The 22,660-nt window shown below is 40.5% G+C and overlaps 1 protein-coding gene across 1 annotated transcript; it reads right to left on the minus strand.

The window, feature by feature from the left end:
- Window positions 1-1,097: 1,097 nt before the first annotated feature.
- LOC149461549 (mast cell protease 1A-like) lies at window positions 1,098-21,480 on the minus strand. The gene is made up of 5 exons (XM_089678224.1): window positions 21,408-21,480; window positions 11,650-11,800; window positions 7,121-7,250; window positions 4,936-5,196; window positions 1,098-1,502 (listed from the first exon to the last, which is right to left on the minus strand). The coding sequence occupies exons 1-5, from the start codon at window positions 21,460-21,462 to the stop codon at window positions 1,347-1,349; spliced, it is 753 nt and encodes a 250-aa protein (XP_089534350.1). The 5' UTR covers window positions 21,463-21,480; the 3' UTR covers window positions 1,098-1,346.
- Window positions 21,481-22,660: the final 1,180 nt, after the last annotated feature.

Raw genomic sequence — 22,660 nt, forward strand, 5'->3', positions numbered from 1 at the left:
AATGTTTTTACATTTTTGTTACAATTGTTTTATTCACGAGAATACTGTTCTTTCTATTTGTTATTGTTCCATGTACCCTCTACTGACCACATCTAAAATATGTTTTCCGATGCCTATGACTGTCCCTGATGATTTTTGATGTTTCAGTATGTTAAATATATATTTATATATATAATTATCAGGGCCGGTGCCAGTATAAGGCTGCTTAGACAGCCCCCTTAGGTTGCTAGGATAGAGAAGGCGATAAAATCCAAATCCCCAGCCACTTGCTGGGGATTTGGATTCTTCAAAATACCTTCCTCACCTGCCAGCTGCTCGTAACCACTGAGGGGAAGCAGGAATGCATAACCCTGCTCCCTCATTACAAACTGACATTTATTAGTAGTTCAGTACAACTCAAGACTGTTTTCAAGGCTGTTTGATGTCCTGCTGCACCCCATCACATTACAGACACAACATGAAGGAGGTACCAGAGCGGTTGTGAAGTGATGTGGGGAGTGAATAAATCTGCCCCTCATTACACTCAAATGTCCCGGTTTTACTTGAATACCCATCATATATACTGTAAATATATATACTATTATTGGGACACCCCTTTAAATCATTGGATTCAGGTGTTCCAATCATGGCCACAGGTGTATCAAGCACCTGGGCATGCAGACTGCTTTCACAAAATTTTTTTGGGGGGGCAGCGGGTACCTAGTTTTGACAGTTACACCCTCCCACTTCCGCCTGAATTGCCTAGGCGATCCAAGCAGAAGTTCTCCTCTCACTCTCTCTCCCTGCAGTCTTCTGGGACACATCACAGGTCCCAGAAGACTGCGCCATGGGCACCCGGCTGTGGAGACACAAGCAGTCAAAGCTGGGTGCCCACAGTTGAGATGGCTGTGCCAGGGAGAGAAGGGACAGCCCGGGTGAGCATATTGCTACAGATTTTGTCGCTGCTGATTTTTAATAAACACAAAAATGACTAGAGTTCTGCTTTAATGTGGCGAATAATGTCACCAATCAGAAAATACTTTGTATGTATATACAATCCAGTGTGCTATTGTTAAGTAGAGATGTGTATTATACAAGTATAAAAACACGACACTGTATTTGTATATTTTTTATACATTTACTTAGATTCAGAAGTCCTTTATATACAGTATATTAGTAAATAGTTTACCATTTATTTATCTACACTCAGAATATTTGTAAAGACCATAGTGCACTTTTACATCCAGCAATTTACATTAATGCTAGTCAAAATCATTTCACATTTACATGTTCCTATTGCAGATTTAATTCATTAATGTTCTTGTTTCTTTAGTTTTGGAACATCTTCATATGCATGTATGTCACACCTATTTCTTGCACCTCATTGTGTGTATGGTTTGTTTCATCCATTTAAGGTGTGAAGAGACTTTGGTGTACAAACCAGTAGGTGGTTTGTTATAGTTTCCACCCTGTACAATTCCTTGAAGGTCCGTCCCACAGAATAAAGGACCACCAGAATCACCCTGTATAAACAAAATACTACTGGTTATCATAGAAAAAATATGTAGGAACTGGAATAGAGTTCTAATATTTATTATTAGAGAGTAAAGTAATCAGCTGGTGGCATGTACAGTCTGAATACCAGGTACAGACAGCTTGATTTAAGGACTCCTGCCTGACTAAGATGGCCACACATCAGCAAATCTGGCTTCTTAAAGTGGAACTTGCACCTAAAATGCAAGGTCCACTTTTTAAGTGGGCCTTCAATCCTTGAAAAAGCAGAATAAATATAAAACACACCTATAGGGGAAAAAGTTACACTTTTTTCCTGATCTCTGCTTATTGCATCTAGGCAAAGGTGACATCACCCCCCCCTTTAAGTGAGATTTATACTCCGACTCTTGGTGAGGGGGGGGGGTGCAAAGTGATTTGGCTGTAAAATGACTATTTTTTGTTGGCAAAATTTGTCCAGAGCAGAAACTGTCCATTTTGCACATTGTCCATGAGCTGTTAGGCCTGGTTCACACCTATGCATGTTGCAATTTGCTGTGGGAAAGAAATGCCCTGACCCTATGTGGCTAAACACACATAGATGTGAACGCGTCCCATTGGAAATTATGTTAAATGGGGTTTCTGCAAAATGCAAAAAAGCACAAAAAATGCATAGGTGTGAAACAGGCCTGAAGGAGAAAATTGCTTGAAAAAACATCTACATTGTTTTTAATTTAATTAGAGTGTAATTTACAGAAAGTCTATTGATAATGGTTCTGGAATTTACGGAATGGGGTCAGGTGCATGGAACTAAAAGTATATCATCTTCATTGTCTAGCAGCTAGCTAATGGCTACACAGATGATAACCTTATGTGTGCAATATTTGTGTAAATATTCTCAGAACCATTAAATAGGCAGATATACTTTCTGGCTAATGTGTATTTATTCATATCAGTGTTCAATGATGTGCCTTTCCAGGCCACTTTTTCTAGGAGACAGCCTGTGATGACATATCTTTGTGGCTGCACAGCTCCATAATCCTCCAATAATTTAAAAAAGAGTATTATAATTTAGTAATGTAAGGTATTACTGTGGTACAATTTGCTAAAAGCATTGCACCTTAAGATCTGCACAAGAAATTAATCTGAAAATTGTGAAACAAAAATGTTCTGTTGTTGACCTAAAATCTTGCATCTTTAACCACTTGCCCTCCAGAAAATTTCCCCCCTTCCTGACCAGGCCATTGTTTGCTTTACGGCGCTGCGTTATCTTAACTGACAATTGCGTGGTCATGCAATGCCACGCCTAGATTAAATTTACAGCCTTTTATTCCCACTAATTGAGCTTTCTGTCGGTGGTATTTGATTGCCTGTGTGTTTTTTATTTTTTGTGCTATAAGCAAAAAGAGACCAACAATTTTGAGACAAATAACAATATTCTGGACTTTTTGCTATTAAACATGTCCAGTAAAAAAAAAAAAAAAATCAAATTTCGTCATAAATGTAGGCCAAAATGTATTCTGCTACATGTCTTTGCTAAAAAAAAATCCCAATACGTGTAAATTAATTGGGTACGTGAAAGTTATAGCGTTTACAAATGGCAGTATAGATACTGGGATTTTTTTTTCCTACTTATAATCAGTGAATTTTAGTGGGACTGTGGCGCGCATTCTGACACTGGGGGGAACTAACTTGGTGTCACTGACATCCCCAGTGACACCAATACAGTGATCAGTGCTAAAAAACAGCACTGACACTGTACTCATGACACTGGGCAGGAAAGGGTTAATGTGAGGGGCAATCACAGGATTAACTGTGTGTAGGGAGTGTTTTACTAGGGGGCGGGGTGTGTGTGCTTCACTGTAAGCACATTGATTGGGATGGCTGTGCTGTGCACAGCCATCCTGAGCAGTGTGCCCGAGCTGACAGGGAGGAAGACTGTTTGTAAACAAAACAGTCTTCCTCCACATCAGTGACTGTCGGTAATCACTGGGCACCAGCAAGTAATCACTGCCCATGACCCAATGATTGACATCCGAGGCAGCGAATGGCGGTGTGGGTAGGGCACGCACGTGGCTCATGTGCGCCCCCTACCCGGAGATGCAAAATCACGTATATATACGTGATTTTGCGCACCTGTGCCTGTGTGTATATCTATAGTATATCTGCTATATGGCGACGGGTAAGCGGTTAAAGAGTATTTCTACTTTTACAATCAAATTTGAGAAAACTCCACTATATGTTTACCATGTGTTCCCATTCACACAGCATGCCTACAAAAAAAAATTAATACATTTCCTAACTTTTAGATGTTTTTGCAGAAGTTGTCATGGCTGATTTCAAGGATTCATGAATGACAGAGTGAGCCTGTCCTAAGGACAGGCCGAGTCTTCTCCCAATAACATACAATACAAAGAGTGTCTAAACTGTACATTTTTGTTAGGACAGACTTTTCCCTGCTCTTGTTCAAATGTCCCCCTCTTATCTCCTGATAAGACAGACTGAACCCATAGCCACATGCACATGCTCAGTTTAGTGTGTATTGCTAGAGAGTTTTTTTTTTCTTGGGAGAGTGCATGTGATCAGCACAGGGCCAATCAGCACTGTCCAGACAGAGGTCAGGGGTTTTGCATCCTTTTAGAGCAGAAAAAAAACTTCTCCTACAAGCTCTAACCAGTGCTCTGCTAGACACTGATAGAAGTCACAAGACTGCTCTAACTGCTGATGAGAAAAGGTATTTAGCAGTTTATATTTACTAAAATAATTGCATTTCCATGTTCTCTGTACTGTGGGAGACCAGATGTAGTGAATGCAGGGTCCTGGGTTTAGTAACACTTTAATATCACTTTAAGTCTTTGTATGCAGGCACTATTCAGTAAAGAGTTTGTATCCCTAAGGCTGAACTCCAGCCTTACTTTTAGTCTTGCACAGGCTCCTCTCCTATACTGAAATTACTTACTCTGTTTTCATTGCACACCATGAACTTTATGTGAGCAAGTTGGATAGAGCCCACCTGTTTTCCTGGCTGGAGGACATCCAGCATCTTCTATGTTTTTTCTTCACAGCTTTACTGTCCCTGGCCTGCCCGGTTCATTTGTTGGATTTTAGTTCTTTCAATCATGAAGGGTCAATGTCGCATGTGGGTGTTACCTAGCGCAGCCTGCATGCGAATATAGCTTGCTGAGAAACTCAGACTCCTCCTGACTGACATTCACCAGTCAGAGCATTTTGATATTTGCAAATCTCCTCCCTAGTGCCAGCCCACTGCTTGCATCAGGGCTGAAGGCTCTTGGGAGGCGTGGTGGCAGGAGGAGGGTGCTGTGAGGTTTTCAGAAAGCAATGTACAACACCCTGCCAACCCCTCCCATGAGTCATGATTTTCCTGTATTCCACAGAAAAGCACATAGTACATTGCTGGGAGCTGTGGGGAAGTAGGAAACAGGGAAGGTAAAATATAATACTCACATTATATGCATACTTGTTTTCCTGTGGGTCTCCAGCACAGATAAAGTTCTTCAAATTAATGTTTGGGAATGTCTCAGAACAGATTTTTTCTGAAACCACTTTTAGATCAACTTTTTTTAGTGTTGGAGACTCATCTTTGTTATACTCTTTAATTCTGCCCCAACCTGCTACAGAGCACACACTCCCAGGTTTCACCTTCCCTCCGCTGTGGTTAATGGGCAGTGGTAATACATAACGGTTTAACACTGCTTTTTCTCTGAGCTGCAACACAAGTATACAAAGGTGAAAATAAACAAATTAAATATTACATGAATTAATTAGCACGAGCAGATCAAGAACAAAACAATCTTAAAAATAGGGTTGTTATAATTATCAGTGACTCTGACTGTACTGAAGTTAAACTTATCATTATAATAGAAAGACTGTTTAGTAGATGCCCTATGCACACAGAGCCCTACTAATAGTGCATGTTTGGGTGCCTCTCACCCCTGTCTTCCAGAGTGTTTTTCTCTGCCTGAGCAGGCAATTCCCAGACTCAAGCACTATCATCATAAGGGGGAAGAGGAAGGTATACATAGCCCTGAGCAAAATATATATATATATATATATATATATATATATATATATATGCACAGTATCTCACACCCCTCACATTTTTTTTTTTATATTTTATTATATCTTTTTATGTGACAACACTAAAGAAATTACACTTTGCTACAATATAAAGTAGTGAGTATACAGCTTGTATAACAGTGTAAATTTGCTGTCCTATCAAATAACTCAACACACAGCTATTGATGTCTAAATGCTGGCAACAAAAGTGAGTACACCCCTAAGTGAAAATGTCCAAATTGGGCTCAATTAGCCATTTTTCCTCCCCGATGTCATGTGACTCGTTAGTGTTACAAGGTCTCAGGTGTGAATGGGGAGCAGGTGTGTTAAATTTGGTGTTATCGCTCTCACTCTCTCATACTGGTCAATGAAAGTTCAACATGGCACCTCATGGCAAAGAACTCTCTGAGGATCTAAAAAAAAAAAAGAATTGTTGCTCTACATAAAGATGGCCTAGGCTATAAGAGCTGCAGTACGGTGGCCAAGACCATACACCGGTTTACCAGGACAGGTTCCACTCAGAACAGGCCTTGCCATGGATGACCAAAGAAGTAGAGTGTATGTGCTCAGTGTCATATCCAGAGGTTGTCTTTGGGAAATAGATGTATGAGTGCTGCCAGCATTGCTGCAGAGGTTGAAGGGGTGGGGGGGCAGCCTGTCAGTGCTCAGACCATACTCCACACACTGCATCAAATTGGTCTGCATGGCTGTTGTCCCAGAAGGAAGCCTCTTCTAAAGATGATGCACAAGAAAGCCTGCAAACCGTTTGTTGAAGACAAGCAGACTAAGGACATGGATTACTGGAACCATGTCCTGTGATCTGATGAGACCAAGATAAACCTATTTTGGTTCAGATGGTGTCAAGCGTGTGTGGCGGCAACCAGGTAAGGAGTACAAAGACAAGTGTGTCTTGCCTACAGTCAAGCATGGTGGTGGGAGTGTCATGGTCTGGGGCTGCATGAGTGCTGCCGGCACTGGGGAGCTACAGTTCTCTGAGGGAACCATGAATGCCAACATGTACTGTGACATACTGAAGCAGATCATGGTCCCCTCCTTTGGAGACTGGGCCGCAGGGCAGTATTCCAACATGATAACAACCCCAAACACACCTCCAAGACGACCACTTCCTTGCTAAAGAAGCTGAGGGTAAAGGTTGATGGACTGGCCAAGCATGTCTCCAGATCTAAACCCTATTGAGCATCTGTGGGGCATCCTCAAATGGCTGTGTCTAACCTGCTCAGTGCATCCACGTGAGAGCTAACAAACTCATTGACTATCTCTACACAAATGCTAATTGCAATTTAAAAAGTCACAGATGTAGGAAATTAACCTTTAATTGCCATTTTAACCTGTGTATGTCACCTTTTGTGTCTGTAACAGGCCAAACATTCCAGAAAACATAAACTTTTAATCAGAGGCATTTAGGTGATTTGTTTTGTTATTATTGTGATTCAAAAAGGAGCCAAACAACTATGTGATAATAAATGGCTTCTGTGCAGCTTTAACTATCCATGAAACCATGTTAACCAAACATTTCAACATAGCTGGATAACAATGCCACATTTTCTCTTACCTTTAACAACATGATGTCATTGCCAGGCTTTTTGTGTTGTTGGTGTGGGACACTTTTACAAACTTTTATTACCTGCCAGGAATTTTCTTTAGATTTAATATTATGAGCTCCCAATATTACTTGCATATTTCTGTAAAGCAAAACACAAACAAATACTTGTGTAACCAAAAGAAAAGAGATATGTAAGATGGATCTTTACACCCGTGGGAGACTAGAGCAGACATGGTGGATGTTGACCTTTGAAAAGCTAATAAGAAAAATTAGGAAACCTGTCCATAACACTATGCCCCCCCCCCCCTTCCTTTACCAGTAAGATGTCACAATATTCTTTCTTTCCACTTATTCTACTTGTATTTCCTACCACTATTCATTCACAGAAATGTAAAAAGTCAGCTGTGACAATTGTATAAGTGTATGTCTATGTGCCTCTGTATGTCACCAATGGGCCTTTGTGTAAGACTCATTTTTAAGAGTTCTCCGACAAGTCAGACAGATGCAGATGAAGAACAGCTTTTGGAATACCATGGAACATTCTAATGGTCCAGCTGCTGTAAAACAGTAAACTTCCCTTCACCTCCAACCAGTAAATAGTCAAGAAGAGATGCACAAAACTTTCTGCATATCAGGCAGGGCATGAAGGAGGTGCTCTTTGCCCAACAGCACGTGCATATTGCAGTTAGAAGGAGCAAATAGGGGGCATCATGAAGAAGGCCCGTCTATAATCTTCCCATCTATTAGGTGTTCTTGAAAGGAATAATGTTCAGTCTATGTGATAGCAGGAGGAGTCCTAGCACCTGCTTGAATGTCTAGTATAGGGTTTTTTAAAGAGGATTCCCTGGGACCCTAAGGTCCCTCCAAATGTTGCTATGGGCTCCTTCAACAATTAGCATTTCTGCCTCTCAGATAAGTTCCCACTGACATCATTGACCTTTTAGCTATCTGTAAAAGGGTAATTCTTCCCAGTGACCACAAGTGTAAGGAGCATCCTTTCCACTGACCATCTCACTAATGTATCATGAGTTGTAGATATAGTCATTTTTTAGCAGGGGCTTCCTGAGACCAGAAAGTTATTTCAGGGGTTCTTCTGTGTTGAAAATTTTTGATAAAGGCATGTATGGCCTCTAATGGTGGCCATATATGCTTTGATTGTATTATCTGATTGCTGTGTAAGTCAATCAAAATGAATGAATCAACAAACACTTGAATAGGTCTAATTTTTCTTTTCATTAATTTAGACTTCAGATAGAATTCAATTAAACTGAGTGGACCAGTCAGGGTTATCGATCGTGCTTCAATGAGCTCTAAGATGCTTTCTTCATGCATTAAATACATTTTTTAATCAGATTAGGGGATTGCATGGGAAAAAGAGATGTGATCGATAACTTACGATTCTATCCTCTAATTATTAATTATCCACATCCCCGTGTGTGTCATATAAATCTGATTGGTTGTCGACTTTAGATCCATTATTGCTATTAGGAGAGATCGACTGAAACAGAAGTTGATTCTTTATCAAAGTGTGAATGGCCACCATAAGTTTTAGAGGACCCAGATGTACAGTTTACACAAAACAAAGCAATGCAGTCACACAGGGCTGCACCCATGTCGTGACAGAAGCTAAATGGCATGTCACATTTAGCAGGTGGTACTGCTGCTGAATGAGACCCAAGCAAGGGATGGAGCCATGCTGAAACCTTCCTGCAGCTGCATGCAGTGCGCACAGTTGCAGCATGGTGGTGCAGCATTTTAAGAATAAAGTAGGCGTCGAGGAGACGACTTGTCACTATGTTAGCCGCATGCAGGAACAAGCTCTAAGAGATCAAATTATTATTAAAATAATATTATTAAAACATTAAATAGAGTTTCTATTTTTTTTTGTTATTATTGATTAATGAAATATCAATAACTACAGTGTATTATTTTCTTTACAGGTAAATAAACAACATTTGAAAAAAGTTGAAATGTAGATATAATAGTGCAGATCTCAACTTGACGCTTCGCTCTGAATTGTATATTTTATAGCGGTATCTCTGATTGATGCATATATACTGTATTTAGACCTAATTCACTATTTTCTGTGAAAAAATACCATGAATACTATTTTCTAGCATGCTGTAAAACGTCTGTCTGCACATAATCTGAATTGGCCCTTACTAAAACTGGAGAGTACAAAATCTTGTGCAGCTCTGCATAGAAACCTATCAGTTTCCAGGTTTTATTGTCAAAGCTTAATTGAACAAGCTGAAGTTAGATGCTGATTGGCTACCGTGTACAGCAGCACCAGATTATGAGTGCTCCAGTTTTAGTAAATCCCCCCCTTTTGTCTTTTGTATCTTTATACTGATTGTAATTCTGTACATATGCAAATCTCAATAAAAAAAATCATAGTTAAAAAAAATGTAGATACAACAAGAATATATTAAGTTTTACTGTTTTAAAGTGTTACAGAACCCAGGACCCTGCATTCACTATATCTGGTCTCCCACAGTACACAGAACATGGAGGTGCAATTATTTTAGTAAATATAAACTGCTAAATACTTTTTCTCATCAGCAGTCTTGTGACTTTTATCAGTGTTCAGCAGAGCACTTGTTAAAGCTTGCAGGAAGAGTTTCCATTCTGCTCTAGGAGGATGCAGGACTTCCTGACCTCTGCTTGGACAGTGCTGATTGGCCCTGTGCTGATCATGTGCACTCTTCCAAGAAAAAAAAAAACCTCTCTAGCAATACACACCAAACTGAGCATGTGCAGAGTGTCTGCACATGATATGTCTTATCAGGAGATAAGAGGGGGACACTGGAAGAAGTGGAGGATCAGAGAAGTAAGGATTAAACAGCGTTTTTACACAATGCAGAGGATTAACCCCTTAGGTTCCATAGTGAGTATAACAAGCTTGCTTTATTATTTATTTTATTTTATTATTTTATTTCAGGTACTTATATAGTGCCGTCAATTTATGCAGCGCTTTACATATATATTATACCTTCACATCAGTCCCTAACCCTCAAGGGGTGCACAATTTAAGGTCCCTAACTCACATTCATAAATACACATACTAGGGCCAATTTAGACAGTATCCAATTCACCTACCAGCATGTCTTTGGAGTATAGGAGGAAACGAGAGTATCCAGAGGAAACCTATGCAGGCACAGGGAGAACATGCAAACTCCAGTCAGGGATTTGAACCAACGACCCTAATACTGCCAGGCGGCATTGCTAACCATTTAGTGCATATACAGACTGATTTTACTGTTGTGGGTTTAGTAACACTTTAAGTGTTAAAATTTCAACAATAATTTTAGTGATTGGCTATCCTACAGTGTATCTTTACTATAAAAAATCTTGTGGCACAGATAAGTCTCAAAATCTATGTTTGCTGTTTGCTATGACATATATAAAAGCATGCTAATGTACCTTTCCTGGTTATTTTTTTGTATATGTCTACTAATCTATTTTCTCTTTAACCATTTCCCGTCCGGCCGTTGTATATAAACGGCTGGACGGTGGCAGTGCAGGGTCGGGTGGCCATGTATAAACGACCTCCCCGCACCCTGCTTGTGTACGCTCCCTGGGAGCGCACAGCACCGCAATCCGGTGCCCGCTGTGTCCTCCGGACACAGTGAAACACAGATCGTCAGACAGGACCTCTGTGCGAGGTCCCAATCATGTGATCACTGATTGGTTAATCAGTGATCACATGCAATGTAGTAAGCAAGATGTCACTTCTGACATCATTGCTTACTACATGTGAAATCTGTGAATGATCACAGAGGTCACATGGTACAAGGCTATTCACAACAGCCTTGTACCATGTGACAAGCTGTGACCAATCACAGCTCACACAGTAGTTCTCACTGGCTGCAAGAATGCAGCTAGAGAGAAGGAAAAATGATTGCTTTTACAGCCTTTATGGGTGTAAAAGCAATCAGTGTAAAAAAAAAAAAATCTTCATCACCCCCCACAAGTAGTACAGTGTCACCATGGTGACACTGTACTGCTAGGGTGACAGTATGTAAAAAAACCCCCATAAATAATATAAAAAAATAAAAAATAAATGTAAAAAAAAGTTTAAAAATTATAATTTTTGGTTATAAATTAATTTGGGTTATTTTTTTTTACTAAAAAGATAACGAAATACATTTTGGCCAAAATTTATGATGAAATACTATTTATTTGCAAAATAAACACTTTTTTTCAAAATTTTTGGACTTTTTCATTTACATAGCAAAAAAAATAAAAAACCCAGTGGTGAATAAATACCACGAAAATAAAGATTTATCTGTCTCAAAAAATGCTAAAAAAATTCATATGGGTACAGTGTTGCATAACCGCGTAATTGTCATTCAAAGTGTGATAGCACTGAAAGCTGAAAATGGGCCTGGACAGGAAGGGGGTAAAAGTGTTCAGACTTGAAGTGGTTAAAGAGTACAGTTAGATCCATGTATAAAGTACAGTTCCTTGGTTTGTCCTGTATACACAGCTATGTACTGTACATGAGCACCTAATGAAATGAATGTTGCCATACATACGTGCCATTGCAGTGAGCTGCTGTCAAAACAACGTCTTCACTTATCAGGATCCCTCCACATCTTTTATATGTATTTCCTGTTATGTCAAACTTCAGAAATGTCATATAGGGCATGGAATGAGGACTGGCATCTTCTCCACCGATAATTTCATCTAGTTTTGGTAAATATAACAACATCATTTAATCAAGATTAATTGGCTAGTAGAAATTCACATCGGAATTAAAAAGCAAGAGTCTCAAAGGCAGGTACTATTACACAACACTTACCACCATTACATGTTACAAAAACTGAAATCAAAATAAGAATCTCCTTACAGCAAAACTTTATTTCATGGAGCTCATCATGTCAGAGAGCTGAGTGGAGGGAAGAGACACACACCCTGTACACAGGCCCATAGAGAAACATAGAGCTGAGGGTATGGGTCACCTGTTGTGTGCTGAAGGGGGGCTCATCCGGGATGCTGTGGAGTCAGATTTTGTTGGCAGGGCCAGGTGATTGGTGCCCAAGTTGGAAGAATGGCAGACAGGGGGCTATTTACTGAAGAGTGCAAAATTTCTGCATATAAACCAATCAGCTTCCAAGTTTTATCAAAGCTAAAGTGTTACTAAACCCAGGACCCTGCATTCACTATATCTGGTCTCCCACAGTACACAGAACATGGAGGTGCAATTATTTTAGTAAATATAAACTGCTAAATACTTTTTCTCATCAGCAGTCTTGTGACTTCTATCAGTGTTCAGCAGAGCACATGTTAAAGATTGCAGGAGGAGTTTCCATTCTGCTCTAGGAGGATGCAGGATTCCTGACCTCTGTTTGGAATCTGTTCTGAGACATTCCCAAACATTAATTTGAAGAACTTTATCTGTGCTGGAGACCCACAGGAAAACAAGTATGCATATAATGTGAGTATTATATTTTACCTTCCCTGTTTCCTACTTCCCCACAGCTCCCAGCAATGTACTATGTGCTTCTCTGTGGAATACAGGAAAATCATGACTCATGGGAGGGGTTGGCAGGGTGTTGTACATTGCTTTCTGAAAACCTCACAGCACCCTCCTCCTGCCACCACGCCTCCCAAGAGCCTTCAGCCCTGATGCAAGCAGTGGCACTAGGGAGGAGATTTGCAAATATCAAAATGCTCTGACTGGTGAATGTCAGTCAGGAGGAGTCTGAGTTTCTCAGCAAGTTATATTCGCATGCAGGCTGTGCTAGGTAACACCCACATGCGACATTGACCCTTCATGATTGAAAGAACTAAAATCCAACAAATGAACCGGGCAGGCCAGGGACAGTAAAGCTGTGAAGGAAAAACATAGAAGATGCTGGATGTCCTCCAGCCAGGAAAAGAGGTGGGCTCTATCCAACTTGCTCATATAAAGTTCATGGTGTGCAATGAAAACAGAGTAAGTAATTTCAGTATAGGAGAGGAGCCTGTGCAAGACTAAAAGTAAGGCTGGAGTTCAGCCTTAGGGATACAAACTCTTTACTGAATAGTGCCTGCATACAAAGACTTAAAGTGATATTAAAGTGTTACTAAACCCAGGACCCTGCATTCACTACATCTGGTCTCCCACAGTACAGAGAACATGGAAATGCAATTATTTTAGTAAATATAAACTGCTAAATACCTTTTCTCATCAGCAGTTAGAGCAGTCTTGTGACTTCTATCAGTGTCTAGCAGAGCACTGGTTAGAGCTTGTAGGAGAAGTTTTTTTTCTGCTCTAAAAGGATGCAAAACCCCTGACCTCTGTCTGGACAGTGCTGATTGGCCCTGTGCTGATCACATGCACTCTTCCAAGAGAGAAAAAAAACCCCCATCTCTAGCAATACACACTAAACTGAGCATGTGCAGAGTGTCTGCACACGATATGTCTTATCAGGAGATAAGATGGGGACACTGGAAGAAGGTGAGGATCAGAGAAGACAGGAGAGTGCAAAATCTCTGCATAGAAACCAATCAGCTTCCAAGTTTTATCATCAAAGCTAAAAAGGGTTACTAAACCCCGGACCCTGCATTCACTATATGTGGTCTCCCACAGTACACACAACATGGAAATGCAATTATTGTAGTAAATATAAACCACTAAATACCTTTTCCCATCAGAAGTTAGAGCAGCCTTGTGACCTCTATCTGTGTCCAGCCCAGCACTAGCTAAATCTTGTAAGAGTTTTCTTTCTGCTCTAGGATGCAAATCCCCTGACCTCTGTCTGGACAGTGCTGATTGGCCCTGTTCTGATCACATACACTCTCCCAAGAACAAAAAAAAAAAAAAAAACCTCTCTAGCAATACACACCAAACTGAGCATGTGCATACCTACGGTTTAGTCTGGAGATAAGAAGTGGTCACTTGAAAAAGGGGAGGAACAGAGAAGAAAGGATCAAATGGCCTTTTTACACAATACAGAGGATTAACCCCTTAGGTACCACAGTGAGTATAACAAGCATGCTTTACTGCATATACAGACTGATTTTACTGTTGTGGGTTTAGTAACACTTTAACCACGTCCTGTCCGGACACTTTTACCCCCTTCCTGTCCAGGGCAATTTTCAGCTTTCAGCGCTATCACACTTTGAATGACAATTGTGCGGTCATGCAATACTGTACCCATATGAATTTTCTACCATTTTTTTTACACAGATAAAGCTTTATTTTGGTGGTATTTATTCACCGCTGGGATTTTAATTTTTTTTACTATGTAAATGAAAAAGTCAAAAAATTTTGAAAAAAAGTGTTTTTTTAAATAAAATTTTGCAAATAAATAATATTTCATCATAAGTCTTGGCCAAAATGTATTCCGTTATTTTTTTAGTAAAAAAAAAAAATCCAAATTAGTTTATAACCAAAAATTATAATTTTTAAACATTTTTTTTTACATTTTTATTTTATTTTTTTATATTATTATTATTATTTTTTTTTTACCATACTGTCACCCTAGCAGTGTGAGGGGTGATGAAGATTTTTTTTTTTTTTTTTACACTGATTGCTTTTACACCCATATAGGATGTAAAAGCAATCATTTCTCTTTCTCTCTGTCTGCATTCTTGCAGTCATTGAGAAATACTGAGTGAGCTGTGATTGGTCACAGCTTGTCACATGGTACAAGGCTGTTGTGAATAGCCTTGTACCATGTGACCTCTGTGATCATTCACAGATTTCACACGTAGTAAGCAATGATGTCACAAGTGACATCTTGCTTACTACTTTGCATGTGATCACTGATTGGCCAATCAGTGATCACATGATCGGGACCTCGTACAGAGGTCCCATCCGACGATCGGTGTTTCACTGTGTCCGGAGGACACATCGGGCACCGGATCGCAGTGGTGCGCGCTCCCTAGAAAAGGGGGTGCCGTTTAGGAACGGCAACCCGCCCCTGGACTGCCACCGCCCTGCCGTTTATAAACAGCAGGCGGACGGCAAGAGGTTAAATGAACAGGCTGAGGATAGAAGCTGATTGGTTACTGTGCACAGCTGTACAATATTTTGCTCCCTCAGGTTTTAGTGACACAATAACACTGGCAACACAGGTGCAGTAGTTCTCAGCAATGTTAGTGACACAATGGCAGATATCCAGCAGCAAGGTTGTCACTTTGGTAAGGCTTATGTTACCAGAGCAGTATCTGCGTAGAGGGGGGCTGTGCAAGAACAGTGCAAGTCACAGGACTGGAGACCAGGAAATAGAGAAGACAGAGGTGTTCCTAGTATGTTCCTCCTCTCCGGGAACCTTTCCCTAGGGCAGGGGTGGGCAAACTGCGGCTCTCCAGCTGTTGCAGGACTACAAGTTCCATCATGCCTCTGCAGGTCATAGCTGTAACTGTCAGTTTTGTAATGTTGCAATGCCTCATGGGAAATGTAGTTTCACAACAGCTGGAGAGCCGCAGTTTCCCACCCCTGGCCCTAGGGCTAATATGCTGTCCCTACTCACTGCAGTACATGTCCTGCGCATGTACCACATCGCAAATGCGTGCCAAGTACAATGGGCACTGCTGTATATTAGCATTGCCCACACTACCAGCACTTGCACTGCTCCTCTGGTGACACCTACAGAGGCTGCAGAGGAACAATGTTCCTCTCATCCTCCACTCCTCCTGTCAGCAACACAGCGCCACCTACATAGGGGAGGGTAAACTGCACCTGCCTGCAGGCTTAACCTCTTAGGAGTGTGTCATGCAGATATTAGAGTAATGAGAGAGCAGAGAGAAATGACGGTTTGTGCTTTGGATTGAGGCAAGTGCACACTATAGAGGAATTTGTCTCGTTAACTTTTCATGTTGGATATTTACAACCACTTTATAGCTGAAGTGCAGCTTTACCTCCAGCCTTGCACATGTAGAACCTGCCTAGATAGGTGCTAGTAGTAGACAGTCTTAGTTCTCACCTGTAACCTGTTAGGAGTGTGTCATGCAGATAGCAGGGTAATGAGAGAGCAGAGAGAAATTACGGTTTTGGCTTTGGATTGAGGCAAATAAACACTATAGAGAGATGTGCTTTGTACATTTTGCATGTGGAAGTTTGCAAGCACTTTAAAGCTGAAGTCCGAAAACTGAAAAATATTTGACAGCTTATTAGTTCTTAGATGTGGTGGTTGTAGTAGGTTTTTGTCAGGCATTTCTCCTTTATTTTCATTTGGTGATCCTGCCAGTAGTACATTTCCTGTCATAGGGGAATTACATTCACTCAGTCATCAAACACCCCCACCCCCTCCTTGTCTTCTCATCTTCATTACCTAGAGGAATGTTGTTTTGTAGTTCACACAAGAAAGCTAAGAAAGCTGATCACATTGTTTGATAATTCAGTCCAGTGTAAATTACAAGGACACAACAACATTTTTGGCAGGATCAATAAATATTATTGTGCACTTGTATTCAAAATTATTAACCCTTTGAGGACCAAGGGATGTATTTGTCCCATGTTTTTAATTGCGTGTAACATCTGATTAAGAACTTAAAACTCTTTTTTTTTTTTTGGTTTGAGTCAAAATATTAGTTCTTATCAACAAACAACAAGTGGATCTAGCTTTTTGCCAATTATTTCATGAAATGGCTTAGTTACAGCAACTGAAGTGTACGAACTTTAAAAACAAAAAAATTTATTCTTTTGGTGTTCCAAAATCTTACGGTCCTCAAAGGGTTAACCTAAGATTTGTTCATATTTATTTTTAAAAGAAAAAAATGTATTATGATTTTGCATAGAATGTATTTATTGCTTAATGCTCTGGATATCCAGTTCCAGGGGCACATTCTGCATCAACGGCACATTTGTAAAACAAAAACAATATATCTTTAAAGCAGAGCTCCACTCAAATTTTATAAACTGTAGCTGCTGACTTTTAAAAAACAGCCACTCACCTGTCCCCACGATCCAGCAGTGTACTCACTGCAGCCGGGTTCACGGGCCTTCCTATCCCCCCTGCGCCAGCATCTTCAGTGTGGGCACCCAGCTGTGACAGCTTGCGAGTAGTGCTGCACTAGATAAATGGTCCTGTAGTCTTCTGGTCCTTCTTCTGGGAGGGAGGGAGGGAGGACAACTTCCGCTTCTGATCTTCTAGGTCAGTGGTCGGCAAGCCGCGGCTTGCGAGCCACATGCGGCTCTTTACATGCTTTAATGCGGCTCTTGTGTGCTGGGCGCCCGCTCCCCTCCCTCCTCTCGGGCGGCAGGGACTCTACAGCGTGATCCAAAAAAAAACAGCCAGGGCAGCGCGCTCAAATGCAATGATTGGCCAGTCTCGCTGCCACTCACATCCTGATAGCCAGTGATTGGCTGTCAGGATGTGTGTAGGCGGGGCAGCGTGACGAACGCGAGAGGAGCTAGGCTCCTCTCACAGTCCGCCCTGAAGACTGGAACGGCGCGGGAACACGGCGAGAGGAACATGCGGAGCAAAGGTAAGTGAATTGACACAGGGGGGACTTGGCTTACTACTTGCTACTTACTTACTACTACTATATGAGGGATGAATTAATATGGGGGATGAATTACTATGGGGGATGAATTACTATGGGGGATGAATTACTATAGGGGGGATGAATTACTATGGGGGATGAATTACTATATGGAGGATGAATTACTATATGGGGGATGAATTACTATGGGGGATGAATTACTATATGGGGGATGAATTACTATGGGGGATGAATTACTATAGGGGGGATGAATTACTATGGGGGATGAATTACTATATGGGGGATGAATTACTATGGGGGATGAATTACTATATGGGGGATTAATTACTATGGGGGATGAATTACTATATGGGGGATGAATTACTATATGGGGGATGAATTACTATGGGGGATGAATTACTATATGGGGGATGAATTACTATATGGGGGATGAATTACTATGGGGGATGAATTACTATAAAAACTTATTGAAACTAAAAACAGTGTACCATCCTATGTATTTTCAGTTTTAAAAATGTGGCTCTCAAAATAAATTTCAATCGTGGTTTTGGCGAGATTTGGCTCAGTTGAAAAAAAAGGTTGCCCACCACTGTTCTAGGTGATCGCAGCAGGAGTGAGAACGGGTAACTGTCAAATTCAGGCACCCCCCCCCCTCACTCCCCGAAGCTGTCAATCCGTAACGGGGAGCGGAGAATGAACTTTTTGGGTGGAGCACCACTTTAACTATACTTACCTTTTATCTAGCAATGCAACGTCCTGGAGCTCCCTGCCAGCTGCTGACATCTTTGGGTGGCTGCTTCTGAGTCTTGATTGCTGGCCACTTTCATTGGGTAGGTGGGGATGATGTCACTCTCACACATACGTGGGAGTGCAGTCAGATTTGGCATGTGCAGCTCACTGTACAGGGGCAATTAGGCAGGTAAGGAACTTTAATGCAGAAGAGACAAAGCATGTCTCTTAAATATTAAAAACCCCACTTGTTTGTCCATTTTTCTAAAGTTCCACTTTAAAATACAAATATCAGTTAAATAATGTATGAAATCAAATTAGAAATGAAATCAAAACTATTGTAGTTTTTCTCTTATAACAGAAGTATACTCAATGACAATTCAGTGATGCGCCATCGCTGGAGCTCATCGTTGGCCGCTGACATCTTCAGTTGGGGTCGGGTCTCAATCATTGGCTGTTGTCATTGGCCGGGCAGAGGTGACGCCACTCCCACACATGCGGGGAGTTCCGTCAGTTTAGGCATTGTCAAATTTGTGCAGTGAGCTGAGTATGGAGATTTTCTAAACCCACTGTTTTGGAAATAAGCCCAAGAAAGTCATGTGCATGTCAGATAAAGTGCCCTTCAGCTATGTCATAGCTTCCCTTCCGCACCTTCACCTTTCCTGCCCGATCTCAGGTGCATGGTGCATGGCCAAGGGAGATACACATCTATAGGCAAAAATAGCCAGCACACCAAAATGAGAATTTCAAGTATTCACTGAGATCTCAATAACAAAGCATGTAATGGTTTTTACTGCAATTTAGGGCAACTAAAAATGATCCCTTGCAGTGCAGGCATAAGTTTAAACTGCTTGTTTAGGTAGGGGAACTTACCCAATCCTCTGCTCCTCCCCACAGCCAGACCAGTCCCCTCACCCTTTTCTCCCCCATGTTCTATCTGTCTAAGATCCTGATGTGATCAAGACCAAAGCAGGATCTATAACCCTGCATTGGAGGTTACAGTCCTACACTGGAGTGTGGGGAACGCCATCTGCCAGGAGAGAGGAGAATCAGTTAAGTAAAGGGTTTCTCCTCTTCATTACACAAAATAAGCTACTAAGCCTTGCAGTGCCAGCACAGCCCAACTGCAAGCAATAATGCTAAATTTTCCCAGAGCTTTAAAGCAGTATTAAACCCGAAAGCAAACATTTATTATATTGCAGCTTACTAATTCTTATATGTGGCAACTGCATTTGTTTTCTTTTTTAGTCTTTTTTTCTTCTGTTTTCATCTGGTGATCCTGCCAGTAAGTCTTTTTTAAAAGACTCCAGCAGATTGTATTAGTTACAGGGATGGGACAGACCACTTAAAACTGACAGGGTGCTTAATATGATCAGCTTTTATATATTTATGTAAAAACAACCTGCTGTAACTGCTTAAAAAATGTGAGCTGGAGTTTAGCTTCATTTTGTTAGTGTATCTAAATATGTAAATACATCTAACATTACCTCCCCCCCCCCCCCCCCCGGGCTGACAACGCTGGTGTCCAAAGGTGCCCCTGTGCTCATTCATCCAAAGTGGGGGCCTTCTAATACAGGAGATGTGTTACTGGCCAGATATAATGATTGATAAGTTGCAATATATTATATTTTTGGTTTTGGGTTTAATTTTGCTTTAAAATTCTCTTTTTGGTGTGCTGACCATTTTTGCCTAAGATTGCATGCCCTAACCTCAGCTGAAGTAATATATATCAGACAATCAGCTTTTTGCAATGTATTTTTTTCAACTATAGTGCACAATTATCCATTTCTCTATATACCTCCAATTATCTATTTCTATATACAGGCGTACCTCGGTTTACGAACGCCTCGGTTAACGTAATTTTCTGTTTACGAGTGAAAATCCATTGAAAATAATGCCTCGGTTTACACATTTTTTTCGCAATACGAATGGATTAATTGGTTTTCACTGCATTTATGATTTTTTTTAATCATGTCCCTGTACAGTACTATGCCTTTAAAGTGCACTTTATAAGAGTTTTGAACAGATAAGACTTTTTTTTACTTTTTTCTGACCACCGGAACAGATTAATTGGTTTTCAATGCATTTACAAATTAATTTTTAATCATGTCCCTGTACAGTATTTATGTCTTGAAAGTGCACTTTATAAAGAGTTTTGAACAGATAAAATACTTTTTTTTTTACTTTTTTCTGAGCTCCTGAACGGATTAATTGGTTTTCAATGCATTCCTATGGGAAACTGCGTTTCAGTTTATGAATTTTTTGCAATACGAAAAGTCCCGCAGAACGCATTAAATTCATAAACCAAGGTACACCTGTATAGAACTCTTTTTCCTGCCACTGAATTGTTACCATGACATGGTTACGCAAAATCACTGTTACAAAAAGATTTTTGCTTTCCCAGAATTTACAAGCATCAATACAAAATAACAGAAGTGCACATTAGATGCTGCCTTGCACATAGGATCAGCTATGCATGCCCTTGACACATTTTCATATTAGGGCTCATTCACTCCAGATGTGATAACAACAATGCAGTATTGTGTGCAATTTAACCAATGACATGCTTGCAATGGCCACTGATATGCTTTGTACATGTCTTCATACAATTAACTTCAATGGGAAACTACAGCTGAAGGCAGCTGAAGCTACCTTGTGCAGGATATTTTTTATTTTCAAAGAGCATTGCAATGCACCTTTTTAATAGGAATGGGCTGCAATTCCATAAATGGATTTATAGGATACCGTGCAGTTTATAGTTTGTTATAAAAATGCATGAAACTCATCTGTTTTATCTAATCCATGAAGCAATTTGGATCCATGAATTAGTGGCAACTGAACACTATACAGTATATCACTGGATTGCATAAAGGAGACCAATTAGGACTTCTGTTTATCACATCACTAGTAAATCTTCAAGAACATAGATCTTTTACTTTCTCACTAATCACCAGTGTATATGAAATTAATGTAAAATTGTTATAGGTAAAAGCAGAAGATTCCAGTGAAAAAAAAGAAAAATTAGATATGATGAAAAATTAAAATATCAGTTCTTGGAAAGTATCCTCTACACTACAATGGGACTGTGTCTACATATTTTGCATATATAAGAGATGAGGTTACCTACCTGCTGAGATGCTGAGAATAAAACAAGCCACAAGAAAGAAAATGAGCAAACCCATTGCAGCAAATAGACAAGACAATGCACACAGGTCTCTACTGTATTTATATATACTACATATGGAAGGGGTGACAGTCTGAATGTGAACATTTCCAAGAAGCGTGTGGTGTGGGCAGGCCTGTGGCTTATTAATAAGCAGAAAGCATATTGTGGCCAGAGCAAAATTAGTAAATTCTGAACTAGTGCTATTGTACCTCCAAAGTTCTCATTGACTTGAGGCAGATTAGATCAGTTTCTATATTTTAAAATGTCACAGGTACATTCAATATTTATTTTTCATGATTTATCTGATTGAACTTAATTTATAACCTATACAGTGGGGCAAAAAAGTATTTAATCAGCCACCAATTGTGCAAGTTCTCCCACTTAAAAAGATGAGAGAGGCCTGTAATTGGCATCATAGGTAGACCTCAACTATGAGAGACAAAATGAGAAAAAAAATCCAGACAATCACATTGGCTGATTTGGAAATAATTTATTTGCAAATTATGGTGGAAAATAAGTATTTGGTCAATATCAAAAGTTCATCTCAATACTTTGTTATATATCCTTTGTTGGCAATGACAGAGGTCAAACGTTTCCTGTAAGTCTTCACAAGGTTGGCACACACTGTTGCTGGTATGTTGGCCCATTCCTCCATGCAGATCTCCTCTAGAGCAGTGATGTTCTGGGGCTGTCACTGGGCAACACGGACTTTCAACTCCATCCAAAGGTTTTCTATGGGGTTGAGATCTGGAGACTGGCTAGGCCACTCCAGGACCTTGAAATGCTTCTTACGAAGCCACTCCTTCATTGCCCGGGCGGTATGTTTGGGATCATTGTCATGTTGGAAGACCCAGCCACGTTTCATCTTCAATGCCCTTGTTGATGGAAGGAGGTTTGCACTCAAAATCTCACAATACATGGCCCCATTCATTCTGTCCTGTACATGGATCAGTAGTCCTGGTCCCTTTGCGGAGAAACAGCCCCAAAGCATGATGTTGCCACCCCCATGCTTCACAGTAGGTATGGTGTTCTTTGGATGCAACTCAGCATTCTCTCTCCTCCAAACACGACGAGTTGTGTTTCTACCAAACAGTTCTATTTTGGTTTCATCTGACCATATGACATTCTCCCAATCCTTTTCTGGATCATCCAAATGCTCTCTAGCAAACTTCAGACGGGCCCGGAAATGTACTGGCTTAAGCAGGGGGACATGT

Source organism: Staurois parvus, unplaced genomic scaffold (genome assembly GCF_062004578.1).
Source record: "Staurois parvus isolate SC_StPar_1 unplaced genomic scaffold, SC_StPar_1.0 ptg000199l, whole genome shotgun sequence".
NCBI lineage: Eukaryota > Metazoa > Chordata > Amphibia > Anura > Ranidae > Staurois > Staurois parvus.